The following is a 19575-nucleotide window of genomic DNA, read 5'->3' as shown; positions in this document are numbered from 1 at the left end:
CACAGCAGTCAATCGATTTCACAAAATCAAAAAAATATTCAAAAATTTTGAAACATCCAAAGTTAGGTTGTTTTTGGCAAAGATGTGGGGGTTAGTGATTTTCCTCCCGTAACCAAAAGATTCAATTCAATTCAATTCAATTCAATTCAATTCAATTCAATTCAATTCAATTCAATTCAATTCAATTCAATTCAATTCAATTCAATTCAATTCAATTTTATTTGTATAGCCCAAATTCACAACAGTCGTCTCGATGGGCTTCGTATAGGTAATTGAAAAAGTTAAACATAAAAGCAAAAGGATCATAAATACATAGAATTTTCAGTTCTGTGAATAGCTCAACATATCTCCATTGAAGGACCCCCTAACCACAAATAATTAAAATCTTTATTTAATTGGAAAACGTGTTTCCTTTCTGAGTGTGAGTGAATAAAAATATATATTTATATATATTTCCTGCTTTCTCTCCTTTTGCTTTGTCACTCTGTTATTACTGTGATATTTCATCTGGTTGTCTGTCTTTTTGTGTTTAATTGCCTACAAATTCAATTCTCCTTCTATCTCACTGCTCCATTACAGACATACTATAGCTTCCTAATCTGCGTCCCTTCTTTCATTTTCTTAATGATAGCATATTCTCTTCTTCTCATCTTTTAATTGTGCATCAGCACTTTTGGTTTTAGTGTCGAACCAGATTTTCTTTTCTTTTATTAGCAGACCTTCCAGCTGAATGGAGCCATTACTGTTAATTCTCTGCCTTTGATGCTTTCTGGAAATATGTGGGTCAATTTACACCAGGGAAGACAATCTGTGAGACATACACCAGATTAGAATCAGAGGAAATAAGAATCATTTATTATTGGCAACACTACTAAGTTGTTGGAGTTTTCCTCTGGTACAGAATGTTGTTGCTCAGATCTTCTGTCAAAGTGAATCAAAACAACAATTACTTATATACCAATGTAACAAATAATAGAAAAAGCATTTGTCTAGTATTCATGATTTGATTAATGCCCCTGATTGCAGATGGAAAGCAGTTGTTCTTGAGTCTTTGTGTTCTGGAGAGTACGGTCTCCTAGAGGCTTTCACATGGAAAAATGATGGACTGAGAGGTCTGAGGTGTTTATCATAGTGTTTCTAATCATAAAATAGTGCAGCCAATTTACGTCACTCTGTAGTTTATGCTCGAGTGACAGTCCAGATTATCATACAAAACCATGATGGAGGTGGGATGGATGCTTTCTTATGCATGAAACATCTCATGGATGCACTGGGACACATCCTCAGTGATGTATCCTGAGGTCATGGGGTGTTTCGTATCTCACAACATCACACACCCTCACCCAGGCGACCCAGCCGGGGTTGATCAGACTCCAACTTGCGTCCCAGTATCATTCCACGAATCAGCCCTCTTAATCCACAGATTAAGATCACGGATTGAATGGCCCTCTTCTTGGCTGCCCCAGTGATGCCTAATTGGCAGAGGACTTTGCAAAGAGAACGTCCGGCAAAGCCTCTACTACAGCCAACTTCTACAGGCTCGTAGAAGGTTTTCCAGCCTCTTCCCCTGCATCCCTCAACCAGTTCCTGGTACTTAGCGCATTTCCTCTCATTTGCTTCCTCCAGACGCTCTTCTCAGGGCACCGTAAATTCCAGCATGATCAGGTGTCTATCATCATCATTACTATCATGTCTGGGCGGAGATTTGTACTTACAATGTGCTGAGGGAACCTTAGCTGTTTTCCTAGGTCGACCTGCAGCTGCCAGTCAGAAGCTTTTTGGAGGAGGCCTGTTGTTAATTGTAGCCGTGCCTGAGGTTTCTCTCCAGCTTTGGTGAAGGAGACTGCCTTCTTTGGAGCACAATGGTTTTTGCTGGTTTTAATGGCTGAGGCTAAACTCTCAGCAAGTGCCTTAAGCACCTGGTCTTTGCGCCAGCGGTAGCGACCATCAGCCAGAGCCCTTGGGTAGCTGCTAAGGAGATGTTCTAACAAGCCACTTCCAAAGGAAAGAAGACAGGATGGTGTTTCGCTCTTCCCCCAGACATGGAGGTTTGCTTGGCTTGGCAGGACATCATAGACAGCTTGTACCAGGAAACTGACCCGATGGAAGTCTGCCTGCAAGATGTCTGCCCAGGTAATCCTGCGCTGCAGTGTACTCTCCCACCTTGTCCATGCTCCCTGCTGCCGAAGTCCCGTTAACCTGCTCGCTCGCTCTTCTTCCACACCTGCTTGGACCTCTTCCTGGAGTAGCCTATGTCTTTCCTTGCCATGGCCCTGGCTGACCAGAGTCTTTGGGAAGTAGCCAAAGCCCACTCTGCCTGTCGCCACGGTGCCCACCAGTGCCTTTTGTCTCAGGCATGACTCTGCCTCCTCCACTGCTTTTCCAGGCTTCCATTTTCTTCCTGTCCTCACTTTAATACCAGCTGCTGACACCTTGCCATCCCTGGAGTCCCTATACTGTAGGACTTCCCTGGTGCCTACCACCATAAATTCTTCCGTGAGGCCACTGAAGGGCAATTGCAGGATATTACTTGTCCCATACAACGCCGCGCTGGTAAGACACCGTGGAAGGCCCGGCCACCTCCGAAGAAAGCCACTGATCTTCCTTTCTAGGGACTCTTCTGTTGTCATCGGGACTGCATGGACCAGCAAGGGCCACAAGCCTCTAGGCAGGTTGGAATGCTGGTAGATCCCACCTACAACTCAGTTGTAGGTTGGGCAGGGTTGATGAGAGCTTTGTTGGCTCCAGCTCTTGCTCTCTCAGGGGTTTACTCACTGTGTCCCGGAGGAATTGGTTCACTTCCTCTGTGGAGCACTCAAGCTGACCACTGCGTCTGTTCCCAAGCAGTTGCCTTGCCGAAAGGATTGGCGATGAAGGCCGCACGCTTCCTGGCTCTCTCTCTCCCCCGTCTCCGGTGCCACTCAGCTTTGCTTTCGCAGGATGTTTTTCAGCTCTGCTTATGGTTGTTTTTCCTCCTCAGTAGCTTTATTGTGCTGTTTCTTGAGGGTACGGAGCTCCTGATGCAGGTGATGTATCTTAGTAGCCCTGCAGTTCCTGGTGTTGGGGGTATGCTTGGTCTGTCCTTTCTCTATGTGGCTGAATCTTTCTGAAGCATAACCAACAATGATGGTAGTCATCATTTGGAGTTGGCTCTCAGCATCTCCTTTGGCTGCGGCTTGGATGATGTTGGACACATCTTCATCAAACTGCAGCCACTCACTCCGTTTACTGGCTGGGGGCCACTTAATCCGCTGCTGCACAACTACTCTGCTGGGGTTGGGAGGCTTTGGTAAGTAGAGGGGCTGGGCTCTATGGGTTGCATCCTGGCCGGGCTCCACCTGCTTCTCACCAGGTTCAAGACCTGTGGGTTGCACCTCGCTTTCCCGATCCAAGCATTTCTTTCTGGCTTGATGGAATTTTAGGCCATGATGATTCTTGCACAGCTTTCAAATACATGTCACGTTCATCGATATAAATTTCAAGTATAACTGTAAAGCTGAAGGAGAGTTCTACAGGTTTTTGTGCCGTCTTATGCCCGTTCAGACCAGACATGTATGGCGCCCTCAAGAACCCACTGAATCTGGGTTTTTGAAAGCCCTTTTAGCATACAGCGTTCTCACATGTACTCACCTTTGGAACAGGCTTGATGCAAAATATCAAAACAGTGTAAATCTCCCCAATCTTGCTCCTGGCTTTTTCTTTCACAGCTCTATTCTGATATAAATAAGACTTGATGTCATAATTCCGTCTGGGCACAAACCACAAATATTAATGCCTCCTTCATGATTGATTTTCAAACTGCTGGGACTTCAGTGTTTTGAAAACGACCCAACTTAATTTAACTACTTAATTTAAGTCCATGATTGGTAAAAGTTCAAATGGTTTAACTTATGACATACACTCAGTTGCTGCACTTTTTTAATGTAGAGCCTAAAAACTGACTTAAAAACTTGTGTAGCATTGTTCAGAGGCAAAGTTCTTAAAGTGTAAAATTGCAGTCGAGAGAAAAAAAGAAGGATTCTACACGAATGTTCTCGGGCTTATTTTCGATAGTTTTGATAGTAAAACATGAAACAGGATGATGATGCACCAAAGTCAAAATTATAAAAATGTCATCTTTTACTTGGCTTTTTTTTAATTTTATTTCTGTAAATCTGAATCAGAAATTCTGCTACAGCAGATCTGTGCCTTATTTGGCAGTAGGTGTATTTTATTTTGAAAGGAACTTCTTGTGCTGCTATCTAAAATAAAAAGTTAAAATTGTTATAAATACAAATATATATCTCTTTATTACTGTATTTATTTATCACCATCATTTTATTAATGTAAATATTTAAAAGCTACATTTTATAAACGAATGGCTTATTGGCAACAAAAACATTTTTTAAAAAAGTGTTTTTTTCTACACAGTGAAGTGGGACTTTGGGGCTCTCTGGTTTTGATTAGTAAGAAACTGGACCAATTGGCTCTTCAAAGGTTAAAGGTTGCAGACCCCTGATCCAGACCATCTGCAGCTCCACTGAAAACATCTCAGCTAGTGCAGTCAAAGCTTTTCAGTGGGTTAGTTTCTGTACTAGACCAGCATCTGACAGTTTTGGGTTTACCCCATAAGTTAAATTGTTTCACTGATTTGGCACATTTTACAATGGAAGCTTTACAGGAGAAAATAAAAATATTACTTTTTCTAAATTGTAAATCAACATTCATTTCACTTTGTGGCTGCAGTTACTCTTGACAGGTTAAGGGAAATGGTGTATACTTGTTTAGCGCTTTTCTACCTTTCTTCAAGGCCTAAAGCATTTTACAGTCACAGACCCATTCACCCACACAGTGATGGAAGCTCTGCTACCGAACACTTGCGCCAACCTTCCACCAGAGGCAAGGTGAGGTCAGTGTCTTGCCCAAGAAGGTTGCAATCTATAGGTCGACCGCCCTACCGCTGCACCACAACGGCGTGCAGGGGCTGCCGTACAACACATACATACTTCTAATGAGCCAACACCTGGGACAAAGTGGCCTAGAAGTTGTTAGAATACACCCTGTGAAGCTGTATACCCATCAAAGAAACTTATTTCCCCACACTAAAAATCTGTTGAAAAGGAAAAGAAATCTTCTAGAGAAACAACTGCTGCCCATCACACATCCATCATGGCCATGGCAATCATAGCAAAAAAAGCGAAGCTCCTTTTGAAGTACATCTGCTATTCATCAGAACTAAAGAAGTGACCTAGTTAAAAAAAAATCAATTTTGTATTTTTAGTTCACAGTTAAAACCCCCATACTTTTCTTTTTTTTCAAAAGTTTTGAAACAGATTCAGGCAAAAGGAAACAGAGGACACATAATGGTGACGCTACATGACCTGTTCACACACAGTACATGCATCTTCTGTTTTGAGTTCACAAAAATGTGAAACATTTATCCTTTTGAAACGACTTAGTCCGGTGCGGTCATTTCATGGGAAAAAGTCTTTCACGGTCCACTTACAGTCTGTCAGACATCATTTAAAAGTGGAAACTTCACTTTACCCCCTCCTGTGGTATAAAGGGGTAATCCAAAAACAAACCTTAAATCACGAGATTTAACCAAGGGGTTTGGTTCCAAGACCTTTTCAACGTCCTTGGTTGGATCTAATATTAATACAACTGTACTGGATGTTTGACCTTATGAACTCATTTAATTAAATAGTTGGGACAAATACACTGCAAAAACAGGTCCCTTTAGAGATTAGTCAAAATTATTAATCCATTGGCAGATTTTTATTTATATTTTGATAAGTAAAAAATGGGGTAAGAAAAATGGTCTTACCAAGAATTCTTATTTTTCCAAAATTATTCTAGTTACTAAAACATGTTTTCTTAAACAGAGAATATTTTTGCTATTGAAAATCCTTCTTGATAGGATTATTTTTCTTTTAGGATACTAGGTTACTAGAGATTCAGTTTTTGCCATTGAATTACACTCAAACAGGGGGTATCCCCTTCAAATGACATGTCATTATCGCACCATGATCTTTAAAACAGCCTTGCTGGATGTGTTCAAACAACTGCCTGACTTATTTGACCTTTCACCTGCTCATTTTCATCGTGGTCAGGGTTGGTTGAGGTCATACAGTGTCTGACCAACATTAGGACAGTCATGGAGCTGAAAGACTCAAATCCTTTCTATGCAAACCAATAGAAGATGTCAAACACTCTCTGTCTGAGAGTGCATGTATAAAATATTTAGGGTGAAACCTGACTTCCCCCTGGTAGCTCCAACCTCAGCATCCTTTTACCAACATACAATCTTCACTTGGTCTCCCCTCATTGTGTTTGAACCATCTTGAACCAACCATCTCATTTTGGCTTCCCTGTCTATATCTCCGAAACTGGAGCTGTCCCTCTGATGGATTCATTCCTGATTCTTTCTGTCTTCATCACTCCCAAAGAGAACCTCACATCTTCAGCTCTGCCACCTGCAGCTCTGCCTCTTGTCTGTTTCTCAGAGGCTCTGTCTCTAAACAATGGAAAACAGCTTGAGCCTGCTCACAAACAATAAGCCTTGCTCTAGCTCCATCTGGTCTCCTAAACACACAGGATGTCCACCTCTCTTCTTGTCAGTGCTTTTGCCAACTCTAGCATTCTGTCAAAGTCCTGACATGAAAATTTCTAAGTCCTACATTCCTGCCTTTCTTTTTCAATCTTTATTTAACCCTTGTCCTATCCAAGGCAGTGTGCTGAACTTTTTTCTTCAATGATTTCCATGGATTACATGAAATCCTCTCCACCTTTATCCACCTTTGTCATAGGGATAACACATCAATGGTCATCTTGACCCCATAAGATAGCACAAGAGATACAGACACACCTCTCTCCTCTTCTATAACTAACAACAGTCCAGTTTACACTGGGATCCTGTTGCGTCAACAGCGGCCGTTGGTAACTCCAGAGAAAAGTTCTTTATGTGATTCACATGACAGATTTTGTTTTGTTTTTATGTCAGATGCACTTCCTGTCACAACCCTCAGCATTTACCTTGATTTGGAACCAGGCCTGGATTGTTCCCCTTCTGGATGCATTAACAAAAATTGTAAAAAGTACAGTTCTTCACCTGCTCACAGAGGATAATTTCTTTGTCAAAATTCTGTCCAGCTCGCTCAAGGAACCTGAAGAGAGAGACCAAAGTCAGCAGATGCTTGAGAGGAGCTTCTGTTTTCAGCTGTGAGGGTTAAAAGCCCTGACATAAAGCAGTATGGGGCATCATGGGAGATGAAACAGAGACGTGCTTATTAGCAATGTGTGGACTGGAGTCTTCCCTTTGCTAAGGCATAGTGAATGATGTTGTTTTTCAGGGCCACACTGTTACTCTGGAGCAGCTGTGGCGGGGATGAAGCTTTGCTCCATCAACAACATGTTACAAGTGAAGACTGAATTGGTGAAGCATGAGGAAGAAAACATCTCTTCTACGCAGAAAATATTGCAAAATATATCATTTGTAGATTAAAAAAAAATGTTTATCTAAGCAAAATTACTTTTCTAATAAATTTGATACCCCTATCTGATGCAGTTACTTAAAACATGATTTTTCAAACCTCTTGACATATTTTAAAATGTCTTTTGTGTAATTTTTAAATTCAAACTAAACACTAAAGGGCGAATCAATGTTTATCAAGGAGAAGAAATTAGAAGGGAAGCAGAATTTCAGCTTAAACGACCCATGATAAAAAAAAATGGTCAAACATTTCTATAGATTCACTTTGATCTCTGATAGCCCCACAGGTTCAGAATGATATATGAAACCCCCATCTACCAAAATAATCCGATAAAACCAATTTAAAGTAAAAAAAATATTGCCAGGTTCTTTAAGTTCACTGCAACGTTAATAAAACAGACACATAAAACTTTATAATATTGTAATATAAAAGGATTTGTGTAAAAAGAAACAGGACGCAATTGAAATTTAGTCTACTGAAGATAATGGGAGCAAAGTAAAACTACACAATTGGGGTAAATAAGGGAGAAGCCAAAAAAAGCCTGACTGATTGGATTAGTTTTTAAATGAAATAAGATAAATAAATCCTGCAGATTAGTTTTGCTTCAAATGCAGCGACAAACGGACACACACTACTACAGTAGACATAAGATATAGATTTTAATGTCTTTATAAACATTTTTTACCGTTGTCCTCTGACAATAACTTACTGAACAGTTTGATGATGGCAAAGGAAAACTGAAGAGGTGGTGGTGGCATGGGGGAATGAGGAACTGTGCTTTAAACAAATAGTCAGGTTCTTAAAACAACATGGAAATTAAACAAACTCCAGAAACTCAAAAACGGAAGTGGCCCTCCTTGGAGGAGGAGCAGGAAACCCTGTTTTTCGTCATTGATGTGACTGATATTTGCTGTCAGAATAATACTGTAAATGATTAATATCAGCACTGCGGGATGTCCTCAGACCGCCCCTGTTAGCAGTAAAATTCACATTGTTGATACAAACGGCATCATATTAGTACATTAGAGCGAGGCACAAAAGCTCCAGAAGTACAGCGAGACGTCCCGTCACAGTCAGCATCCCTTTCTGAAATCGGAAGCGATTGTCTTGTACCGGTATCCTCATACCTATATAAACAATCGCACCAGTTGATGAAGACGCATAACTCTGCAAGACCGTTGCTTGTCCATGCCGCAGCCAGAGTTCTGGTAAAAGTTTGTTGATCATTGAGTCTCTTAAGGTATGCACACTATTTTTATTTTTCAAATGTAGAGTCTTGTTTCTGGTTTTCTTTGAAGTTCAGCAGTTCCGAATGTGCTCCTCGTGTCCTCATTGGGGATGAAGGGAGGATGTCCTCATGGAGGAGGAAGTAGTTCCTCACATCACCTTACGGGGAAACTGAGGAACCCTCAGTTGACCCTTGACCTCTAAAGCTCCACCTTGACCCTGCAGCGGGGATTCATCTCTAGGTCCATTTTGTGTCTTACGAAAAATCAAATGAACAACATTTCACCGAAAAAAAATAGACAAACTTCTTAATATTCACAGCTTAGACTCTCACAGAGAAACACTGTCAGTATAAAAGCAGATGAAGATGGCGATCCTCTGTGTGGGAAAATGAAGCAGCCTATTCTTCAGTTGCACAGAGAAGTAAAACCAACATTTTAAATGAGGTCATAAACTGTGCAGGCAAAAGGTAGAACAAAAAAGTACACAGGTTTACCTGTATAACATTAATCTGTCCTGAAACCTGGAGTTAGATAGAACATTTTAAGAATGTTTGATTTAAAAAAAAAAGCAGTATGAAAAATACTAAAATCAGATAGGCAACAGATGAGGACCTCTTACAGAAATCTAGACTCACCAACTCTTTATTATTATTTTTTTGCAACTTACAAAATCTAAACTCATATTGAAACTTTCTTCCATCACAACACAAGTTTTACTTCTCTTGCTCTTTATCGCTCCTTCTTTTGCCCTCATTTCACCCTCTTTTGGTAATCCGAGCTCCAGCTGTGTGTAGAAAAAACCAGACATGTTGGAGATCAATAGAGATGCAGTTTTAGTGGAACTGGCAGTGGAAGCTAAGTCTGCATTCATCTGCATTTATCAGCCTCAGTCTCTCTGAACTGTTCTCCTGTGAATGTCTGATGTTGTGCTATCTTTTTCAGCTCAAACAGTAAAGCTCCCTACGACATTTATACATAAAACCACACTCACACACATACATGAAAGACACTGGACTTGCAGTGTAGGAGCAGTAGAAGGTCTGAGGGCTGTGCTTTAAAAAAAAAAAATGTATTTTTGCGACGATGTGGAGGTCAGCGAAGAATGTACTCAGTATTTGTTGCTATCAAGGCCACAATGAGGGCTCGGAAAGGTAGTAAGGACTTGGACAGCGCTGCATTATTGTTGACTTGCTGAACCCCACTAGGGGGGCGAACAGTGGTCCGGGGAGTGCATTTGTGCTTTCTCCGTGTCACTGTGCCATCTGGGGACGTGTGGTCATGCTTCCCTCCCTCTGTGAAGTTTGGGGAGGAATCCTCTTTGTCGGCCATGACCTCCTTTGAATGGTGCACTTCATTGTCACCTTTCTCCTTGCTGCCCCTGTTGCGAGGCTTTGTGCAGGTCCGAGGACGCCCGGGCCTTGATGGATGTGCGATGTTTGTCTGCCCGCCGGAACCCACCGCTACTCCTCGATTCATTGAGGGGTTCACTGTGCCTGATAAGTTGTTAGTCTGAGCTCTGGACTCTGAGTTGGAAACTGTCGGTGCACAGTTGGGGAAGTCCTCTTTGCGGAGCTCCTTAAGGTCTTTCCCAACCAAATAATCAGGCATCTGGCACCCCACGGAGGATGTTGAACCACGGAAACGTTTTAACCATTCCCAAAGTGATAGCGCCTTACAGTCACATGACCAGGGGTTGTCGTTGAGACGCAGATATTCCAGAGCAGGGAGCATTTCCAGACACTGTCCAGACAGCTCTGTCAGAGAGTTATTGAACAAGTAAAGGGTAGTGAGACTCTTCAGGTCATGGAAGGCAAGGTTGTCAACCCATTCTATCTGGTTTTGGTGCAGAAGCAAACGGTCCAAGGCTCTGAGGCCTCTGAAGGTGTTCTGGCTAAGACTCCAGAGACGGTTTCCATGCAGGAACAGGTGGCTCAGGTTGTGAAGGTCCATAAATGTGTCATCCTGCAGGTTCTTTAGGTGATTATCCTGAGGAGAGACATGGAAAATGTACTTTCAGTGTTAGTCATTCTTTACCTTTAAATCATATTGGTAATCTCTAATTTAACCTTAGATTAACCCTGGAGGTCACAAATCCATGTCATGAAGTAGCATCACTTATTAGAAACTATAGATGAGTCTTTACTATTTTACTCTGAACGTTTGAATACATATTCAGTCTATGTAGGTAGGCAAGTTTCTATGATTGTTTTCAGGTTCTAACTACGAAACACACGCCCATTAAATGTGCGTTGAAGTTAAATCAGGTTGAACTTTGACCCATCCAGGACTTGGATTTTGTAGTGACATATTTATGGTGTCCCTTTCAATTCACGAAAATTGCTAACTGTTTGAAAATTGATCATGGTGGAGAAATTAATAAATGCGTTATTCTGTGCCAGGCTGGAATTATGTGACACCAAGACTTTAATATATAGGAATAGAGATGTGAAAGAAAAAGCCTGGAGCATGATTAGTGAGATTTGCACTGCTTTGACATTTTGCATCAAGCCTCTTCCAACTGTAGGTGCCAGACATGTGCTAGTGAACAATATAAAGTAAGAAGAAGCTCCTACTTGCTTGTCCAGTGTGAATACCATGGGCTAAAGGTACGTTCAAGATCCCATGCTTAGAGCGCTCTTGAACACGTATGACATGCCTGGTGTGTCCGGAGCTCTAAAATGTCACATAATACCATACTGATAAAACTCTTGATGCTGATAAGGCTGCAGAGGAAGACCTGCACTGGTTCATTATAATACTAAAAGATAGAAAGCTAGATAATATGTATTCAGTACAGCCAGTTATCAAAAAGATTTAGCTTTTTGAACATTTTATCTTTATCAGGAAAAAGCCCAAGTGTTGTCATAAAAAGATCCTGGTCTTCATGCACTACGGAGAACCCACAGCAGAATATGCTTATGTTCCGTATTTCATGGACGAAGTGTCCATGAATGCGGAAGAGGCAAGATTAAATTAGGCTGGAGAGCACTATAAGTGTTTTCTCTCGAAAATCTCTCGACAGCATTACAACAAACTCAGAAGTCTGGCTCAGAGTTCGGGGACTGTGGCTCATCCAGAACTTCCAGCTGATCTCGCTAGTGGGCCTGATTTCACAGTGCACATCCATGCTGCCAGGTGTGCAAACAAGGGAAAGATTAGCCCACATATTCAATGTGAACCTCACTGAAATTGAAACATTTCAGGAAAAAAAGCTACAGTTGTTTCTGATTCAAAATTAGAACAAATTTAGACATTTTCTTTGCTAGCTAATATTGTCCTTCAGCAAATTCAGGGTTTACAGAGTGCTTTATGGGTTCCTTTTTGTGTTTAAATGAGCTTTATATAAAGCACACCTGCAAGTAGAGATACTGCAGATTCCTCAAGCCTCTGAAGATGTTATCTGGGAGAGAACTGAGACCACAACGGTACAGGTGAAGCGCATTGAGCTTTATCAGTCCATGAAAAGTGTCCTCAGCCAAGGAACGTAGGTGGCGGTTGTCTCCCAGATCCAGTTCCTCCAGTAACGTGAAGCCACGGAAGGTGGATGGGTCGATGTAGGTTATGTTGTTGGAGTAGATCCAGAGGGTGACTGTGTTGGAGCTGAAGTGGTCTGGAAGTAAGCGATGAATTTTGTTGTTCTGTAGGAAGATGCGTTCACTGTCAGGAGGAATGCCGTCAGGGACTGACAGGAAGTTGTGAGCCTGGCAGGAGACGGTGCTGGGAGCAGTGTAGCAGATGCAGTGATGGGGGCAGGACCAGGAGAACTCGAGCCCACAGAGAACCAACAGGAACTCCAGCCCACAGCCTGTAAGAGCAGACGCACATTATATTAAGATTGCTGTGAAATCGTAAAACCAAAAGATCGGTCTGAAACCAATACAATTATTCTTCAAGAACATGCCAAGATTTTCCAAAAATTTAGGAACAAATGGACTGATCACATTTTGTAGAGTTAATCGGTTAGCTTGCAAACATTTTAAAATCCAAAGTAATGCTGGTGAGAAAAATTATGTACCATATTTTTTGCTCTATAGAGTGCACCATAGAGTGCAAAGTGTTCATAACTTTAAAGCTTGCTTGTTCCATGTTATCCACTATTGTAACCACACAACCTTACCTCCCAACCTAATTTGCAGCTCATAAAACCAGATGGATACCATTCTTTGTAACAAGTAAAAATAACACAGTCCGTCACCACTACAAGTTAACATATTTGCAATAACACACAACCTTTTTTTGCAACTCGTAAAAAACATCTAAAAACAAATCACAGGCTATGTCCCACTTCCCACCCTAATCACAAACTACTAAAAAACTATATAGTGCGGGACAATGTAGTGCTCCAGATTTTATTGACATTTCAGACACTGTGCTTTACTTTACTTTATTTTAACAGCAAATATTACGTAACCAATTTCACGAAGTGTAAATCTAATCGATACAAGCATTTCACAATGACTATTTATGAGTCCACTGTGTACTGATAATGAAAACGCTGATGGTTTGTCAGAAAAATGCATTTAAATTCCTTTTTTTTTTTTTGCAAAAATTGTTCAAACACAATGCATTGTGGTCTATATTCTGCAATCTAGTGAGCATGAACGCACAGAGACTTCTGGGAACGTTTTTTTTTTTAAATTGTCGATTCGGACAGCTCTACAAAATGCCGAATGTGCTATATAGTGCACTGTGTAGTTAACATTGAAGGGATTTTGACTTAGCCAGTCTGGCACTGCAATATATTACTCGCGTTAGCATATGCATAATAACACCCAACCTTGTTTTCAACTCGTAGAAAACTCGTAGAAAACAGACTGACATTTTGACAGAGCGCCGTGGACCTCTCAAAGTCGCTTCAACATCTGTTAGCACAACCAGAATTGTAACCCTTGTGCTATCCTAGGCATTTTAACATTGGGAGTTGGGTCATCTAGACCCACTAGACAGTGCAATAAACCTTTTTTCTTCAATGATTTGTGATCTTCACTGGTGTCCATGGATCACATGAAATCTTTCCACCTTTATCCACCTTTGTCATGGTAGGGAGAACACGTCAAAGTAAGGGTGGGGTCATTTAAGATAGCACAAGGGATATAAGGCGCTCTTACCCTATTTGGGGGAAATACGGTAAGAGAACTCAAACATGTTGATAGGAAAGGAAAGGAAAAAAAAAAGAGTCTAATCGCTGGTGACACAAGAGAAAAAGTTAAAGGAATCCCCAAAGTCATTAGGCGCTATGGTCCAAAAACCTTGAACATCAAATTTAATGGAAATAGTTTAAAGAAGAAAATGGTTTTCTCTGAACCAAAAATGTCAATTGTGAATCCCCACCACTGCTGTGGCTAAAAAAAATAAAACCCTACTTGAAAGTGTTTTTGGAGTGAAACTGATAACAGAACAGACTCCACAGAAATCTATAATCTGCTTTGTTTCCCATCACACCTTTGCTCAAATTCATTTTGTTTTCACAAAGCTGTAACACCATCTACTCCGGCTCATAGCACAGCATGTGCAACTCAGATGGACCATGTTGCTCACATTTGACAGCCCAAATCCACTGGACGTGCTTAAACCCGCAATAAGAAATGTTCTGAGGAGAACAAACAACAGCACCTGCTCCACTGAGTCACAAGATGTTTTAGTGATTCTGATTGGATCCCTGCTGAAACGCTTCTGTCTGATTTGACAAATATCTAGCTATTTCGAGAATGACTATTTTCAATGTACTTCTGTGGTTTGCTCAGGAGATGGGCTATGAAGAGTCCAATTCTATCCGCGAGTCAGTTGGTAGTTTTTTTTTTTCCAGTGAGTGGAGGCTGTGATCAGTCAGTGTGCGTTGTTAAATGGGCTGTGGAATGCTTATTTAAACTTGTAGTCAGTTGCTCTGAGGTGCCTGCTGATCAGTGACATGATTCCCCAGATTCTTGAGATGGGAGATGTGGCTTATCCATCCTCTCATCTAAATGAGCACAACTCTCAGCCCATTATGAAAGTTCCATCTGACAAACCCCCGGCCGTCTTATATGCAGTTTATTATTCACAGAGTAGCTGAGTCTGGATTCACTCTCTACAATCGATATGCCTCTGCTGCCCCCTTATAATCTTGCTTCTTTTAAGCTGGAAATTTTAGAGCAGAATTACTTTGTCCCCAAGAGACAAACCTATTTATCTGGATGTATTTACCTGCCAAACTGTGGCTAAGCTGTGACATTCAGAGTCTGACTCCACTGACCTTTAACAGTAATTCTCTGTGTCTCGTTGCAGAGCTGGAGCATGGGGCTGTATGTCACCTGAACAGGAGTGTGCTCTCTTGGGCATGGATCTAATCCTATTTGTTAAGCCCTGCCACTGGGCAACAATGGAAATGCATGCATCCTCCTGAACCAAAAATTTGCTCAGTAAATGAGGTGATTCTTCATGGGTGAACACTGTCAAACGCTTGAATGTGAGAGCGTGCTCACGTGTGCTCCAGCTCTGTGTAGGTGAAAATGTTCAGTTTGAGAGCATGACATGCCATGGGAGAACCGCAGATGTTCTTATCTTTGTTTAGACTTCAGACTATAGGGTCACATTCTGCATAAGGACATCAGTGCTTGTGCACCGATGGTGAAATCCGGAATTGCCACTTAAGATTAAATAACAAAGCTACTCAAACGTGTATTAATTAACATTCACATTACACCTTGCCCTTTAATTTTTATACTCAGCACATCTTGTCAGGAGTTTTAGCAAAGATGTGTGGTTATATTGCTTGTGTTACAGATTTGTCTACCAGACTAAAAAGATTTATTTTCCTGGCCTGTTAAAGTCCCACTCTATCCTCTTTTGATCTATTTTCAAAGTGTTCCCAGTGGTCTTTTAATTCTAATTATGCCATATTTATCCAAAACCAAAGAACCTGTGTTGTTTTCCAGGACATAGTTTCTGCAGAGCAGCAGTAGTTCACTAAAAACTCACCTCTGAGGTTTGGCGGGACAGTTGAATGGAGAGTAACCACGTCTCCTTTCCTATCATCAATCTGTTTACACTCTCTCCCTCTAGCTTACAGCCCCTAAAAAACCCACCTTAACATTACTGGTGCATCAAAAATGGCTAGCAAAGTACAGGTTTGAGCCAGATACCAGCTAAGATGAGGAAAACAAAGACGTACATGAGGGTTGTCAAACGCTAGGCCTCGAGGGCCGATGTACCACGTTTTCCAACCAACCTGCCATTGACGCTCTCACACGTCTGATCCAGGTGATCAGCAGCAGATAAGGCAGGAGTTTCTGGAAAACCAGCAGGAGGTCGGACCTCTAGGCCCAGAGTTTGACACCCTGTGGTTGTCTACAAGCGGATAAATCAGAGTGGAGGAGAACAAGAAGCTTGTGGGTTGCTGTAGTAGCTTCTATACCACACCTAGAACCTTTTTCAAACAACATTTTTTTCTCTGCTCCTGATTCAGAAAAATTTGAATAACAAAATACTCAAAAATGCAATTATAAGCTTAACTTTCTTTTTATTTGTCCTCCGTCATCAGAAAAATGGCACAAAAACATGTTGAAAACACAATTTTCATCAGAGTGGGTCTTAAAGGACTGACATTAGCACAAATCACAAGATTTTTTACCCATTGAAATAATAAAGATAACATCTTTACAGAAAACTTTAAAATATAATCTATTGTTGTCTTTTTTCCTGATCTTTGGTTTCCTATTTCACTTGGTGCAAAATTACCAAAAATAAATTTCTCTTCCTTTAAACAATTTCAAGCTTTGAACTTTTTTGGTTAATTGAACGTGTGTCTTCAGTGGAATTAGGTAGTAGATGGAGACAGGCAATGATGAGCAGGAAAAAGTAAAGGCATGCGAATGCAGATGCTGCCTGAATAGAGAAACCATTTGGGTCAGTGATGCAAATCATGTTGGACACTTAAGGATACACCTTCTCTCCTGTTCCTCGCCTTAGCTTGTCAGGGCATGGTAATTGATGTTTTACCCTGCTAAAATTGTTCTTCTAAAAACTCTGTTTTCGGGTCTTTGCCAGATACTTCTTATCCGTTTAAAACAAAAAAAGGATTTAGTGAGGAAAAAAACATTAGAGGTATATTGCCCTTCTCTAGGAACACATTTTTCAAAATTTGTCCCAAATAAAGCCTTAAAGGATGAGAATATATAATATATAACTCCTTTTTTGTGCAGATCTGCAACAAGGGGCGCATCTTTCTTTTTACCTGCTCTACACACACACTTCTTAACACATTTAAAAAAACTCACATCAGTTGGTAGATGTATAAACTCTTTGTGCAAGGAGTAAGATAAACATTTTTAGAGTTTTAATATGTGCATCAGGTTTAAAGTGAATAAGGCAGATCTTTGGTCAGCTTGAAGAACTGAAGGCATTGTTTTTTTTCTGTAGAACTTTGAATAGCTACAGAGGAAATATAATGAGAGAGAGTTGTCTTTAAACAAAATAAATAACTAAAAATGTGTACCATAGCAGCATTGTGAGGATGCACAAAAGGCCATTCAGCTCTAATTGAATACATAGCTTCAGATGCAGTAAAAAATAGTGTCCTGGAGGCTATCAATGAAAGATAACATGTTTTTGGCAAGGAAAAGGTCTACTTTATCTGTATTTTTGTGCTTTTAGTGGAATTATTATAAACGCCCATGAAGTTTATACCCCTACAACCTCACCTATTCTTAATCACACGGAGTATTGCTTCCTCTTAATAGGGAGAATCAGATTTGACCCCGTGATCTCATCATCCTGAATTTCCTGCTCTTTTCTGGGTGTGTATAAGGAAATAGATAAATGAATAAATAAATGAATAAGATGGAGTGACGAGAGGCCTCCTGATAGACAATGAGAACTGACTGAGTAAGAATATCAATGTAACATAGTTCACACTGCATTTGCCCTCATGAATAACACATCTTTGCTAATAGGAGGGAAATGGTGTGTCTGTAAAGCTGCGTGACTCTGCCCATCATTAAACTGGACAAACTCAATTTCCCTGTGTCCCTCCACAGACCCCGATAAGCACTCTGGCTCTAAGTAATACCCAGGTGTCCTCCACTCAAAAGGTGTTTGCAATCGTGGTCATGCACACAATGGTTCGTACTGGTAAAGAAGCATAGAGGATTATTGGGTAAATTGGCCCTTTGCTCTGGAAACTTAGCCTAAAGTTCAGCAAGAAAAATGTGTAATGTGCTTCATGAGTGTATGGAATAAGTGCAGGTTATTTGGTTTATTCCATTTTTTTATTTTACATGCATTAGTTTCTGTCAAGAAATCTGAATCTAACATGATAGATCTGCAAATTGCATCAGAAACACTATAAGATGTTCATTTAGTAAAAGTGCTTGTTTTTAAACAGCTTCTTGCCACAAATCAATACTTGTGTTTCCACAGTGTGTCTTTGGACAAGATTGCTCAACATAAATAGTTGGTTTAAAGTTCCTTTGAAAGCCACAGACATTTGCAAACTTGTTAGGATCAAACCCTAATAACAAAAATGCTTGCTCAACAGCTCACAAGGCAATACAAAATTCCATGAAGCTCAGAGAAAATCTGATGAAGCTTCGATCAAACGCACTTGGAAACCATTTGTGTGTTTAAAATAATTTCTAAACAGCTGCAGAGGGAAATCAATCATTTCAAACAATTGTTCTTTTTCTTTTATGGAGCTATTTTTTCCAAAGCAATGACCCACAAAGGCACAGGTCTACCATAAACTGCAAGATGATGGAACACTAGTCACACAGCATCCCCGTACGTGGATTTAAGGTCCTCATAGGCTGAGAGTCTGTCATGGAAAAAAAGTTATTCTGCAGGAAGATTTGATTGAGAGACAGACTTGTTTCCCCTTGTAAAGGTTTTGTGTAAAACAAGACAAGGAGAGGTTGCAAACATAAGGAGCACTGCATCAAATGTTTAAAGTCCCACTCCAGTCGTCTTTTAATTTATTGTAAAAGCATCCTCAGTGGTCTTTTAATTGTGATTATGCCATTTTTAGCCAAAATCTAAAAACTTGTCGTTTTCTTGGACATAGTTTTTGCAGAGCAGCAGGAGTTCATTAAAAATTTGCCCTTTGAGTTGTTGGTGGAACTGTTGGTGCAGAGTAAGCCCACCCTCATTTTCCATTATCCATCTGTTTTACACTCTCTCCCGCTAGCTTACAGACACTCTCAACCCCAATCTAACATTACCGGTGCAACAAAAATGGCGAGCAATGTTGGAGCTATCCAGCCGTACAGTTTTGAGCCAGATGCTAGCTCAGATGAGGAAAACAAAGACATACATGGATCTATTCCATTTCTAATGGATGCATCAGAAAGGAGCAGAACAGGAAGCCTGCCGATTGTAGCCCCTACGTCACAGCTACAGGCTTTTTCAAACGAAAAAATGTTTTGTCTGCTCCTGATTCACAACAATTTAAATAAAGAAACACTCAAACACAGTTTTAAACTCAATTTTGTTTTATACCTCCTCCATCATGAGAAAAATGTTACAAGAACATGTAAAAAACACCACAAAACCAATTATTTTTCATTGAAGTGGGTTTTTAAACATGAACATGTCATTTACCATCAACAAAACAGATTGGAAAAGACAGCAAACATGGTCTTTAGTACAAGGTTTCCATAAATTGCTAATTTCCCTCTCATGGGAAAACAGTGGAGTGAAAAGGTGCCTCATAAAATTAGTTTAAATTATCAGTTTTTATTCATTAGTGGTAGAGTTTCTTTTCAATTCTCAGGTTGGCAGACCTTGTAAGCACCAATCTATCCTTTGAAACATGTTTTTGGACTTTGGGAGAAAGCCAAAGAAACCCAAAACCCACACATGTAGGAGGGGAATGTGCAGAGTGGTCGCAGCTGGGACTCACC

At 40.6% G+C, this 19575-nt stretch overlaps 1 protein-coding gene and 1 long non-coding RNA gene across 5 annotated transcripts in view; one reads left to right on the top strand and one right to left on the bottom strand.

The window, feature by feature from the left end:
• LOC110016196 (uncharacterized) overlaps positions 1–15117 on the top strand; it is a 32492-nt gene extending 17375 nt beyond the window's left edge. The window contains exons 4-5 of the long non-coding RNA XR_002874404.2: positions 12346–12508; positions 14966–15117. This is a non-coding gene — a long non-coding RNA (uncharacterized LOC110016196). The remainder of the gene's footprint in view (positions 1–12345; positions 12509–14965) is intronic.
• The window catches only part of rtn4rl1b (reticulon 4 receptor-like 1b), a 183546-nt gene continuing 172082 nt past the window's right edge, over positions 8112–19575 (bottom strand). For all 4 annotated transcript variants that reach the window (XM_011482412.4, XM_078929401.1, XM_078929402.1 and 1 more), the window contains 2 exons: positions 12055–12506; positions 8112–10687 (listed from right to left, as the gene is read on the bottom strand). In XM_011482412.4, the coding sequence (XP_011480714.1) occupies positions 9794–10687; positions 12055–12506 (1346 nt within the window). In that variant the 3' untranslated portion in view covers positions 8112–9793. The remainder of the gene's footprint in view (positions 10688–12054; positions 12507–19575) is intronic.

The sequence above is a fragment of the Oryzias latipes genome, chromosome 13, assembly GCF_053564925.1.
Source record: "Oryzias latipes strain Hd-rR chromosome 13, Olatipes_Hd-rR_3.1".
Lineage (NCBI taxonomy): Eukaryota > Metazoa > Chordata > Actinopteri > Beloniformes > Adrianichthyidae > Oryzias > Oryzias latipes.
Note: the sequence above shows the minus strand (reverse complement) of the source record. Positions and strands in the feature narration are given on the sequence as shown.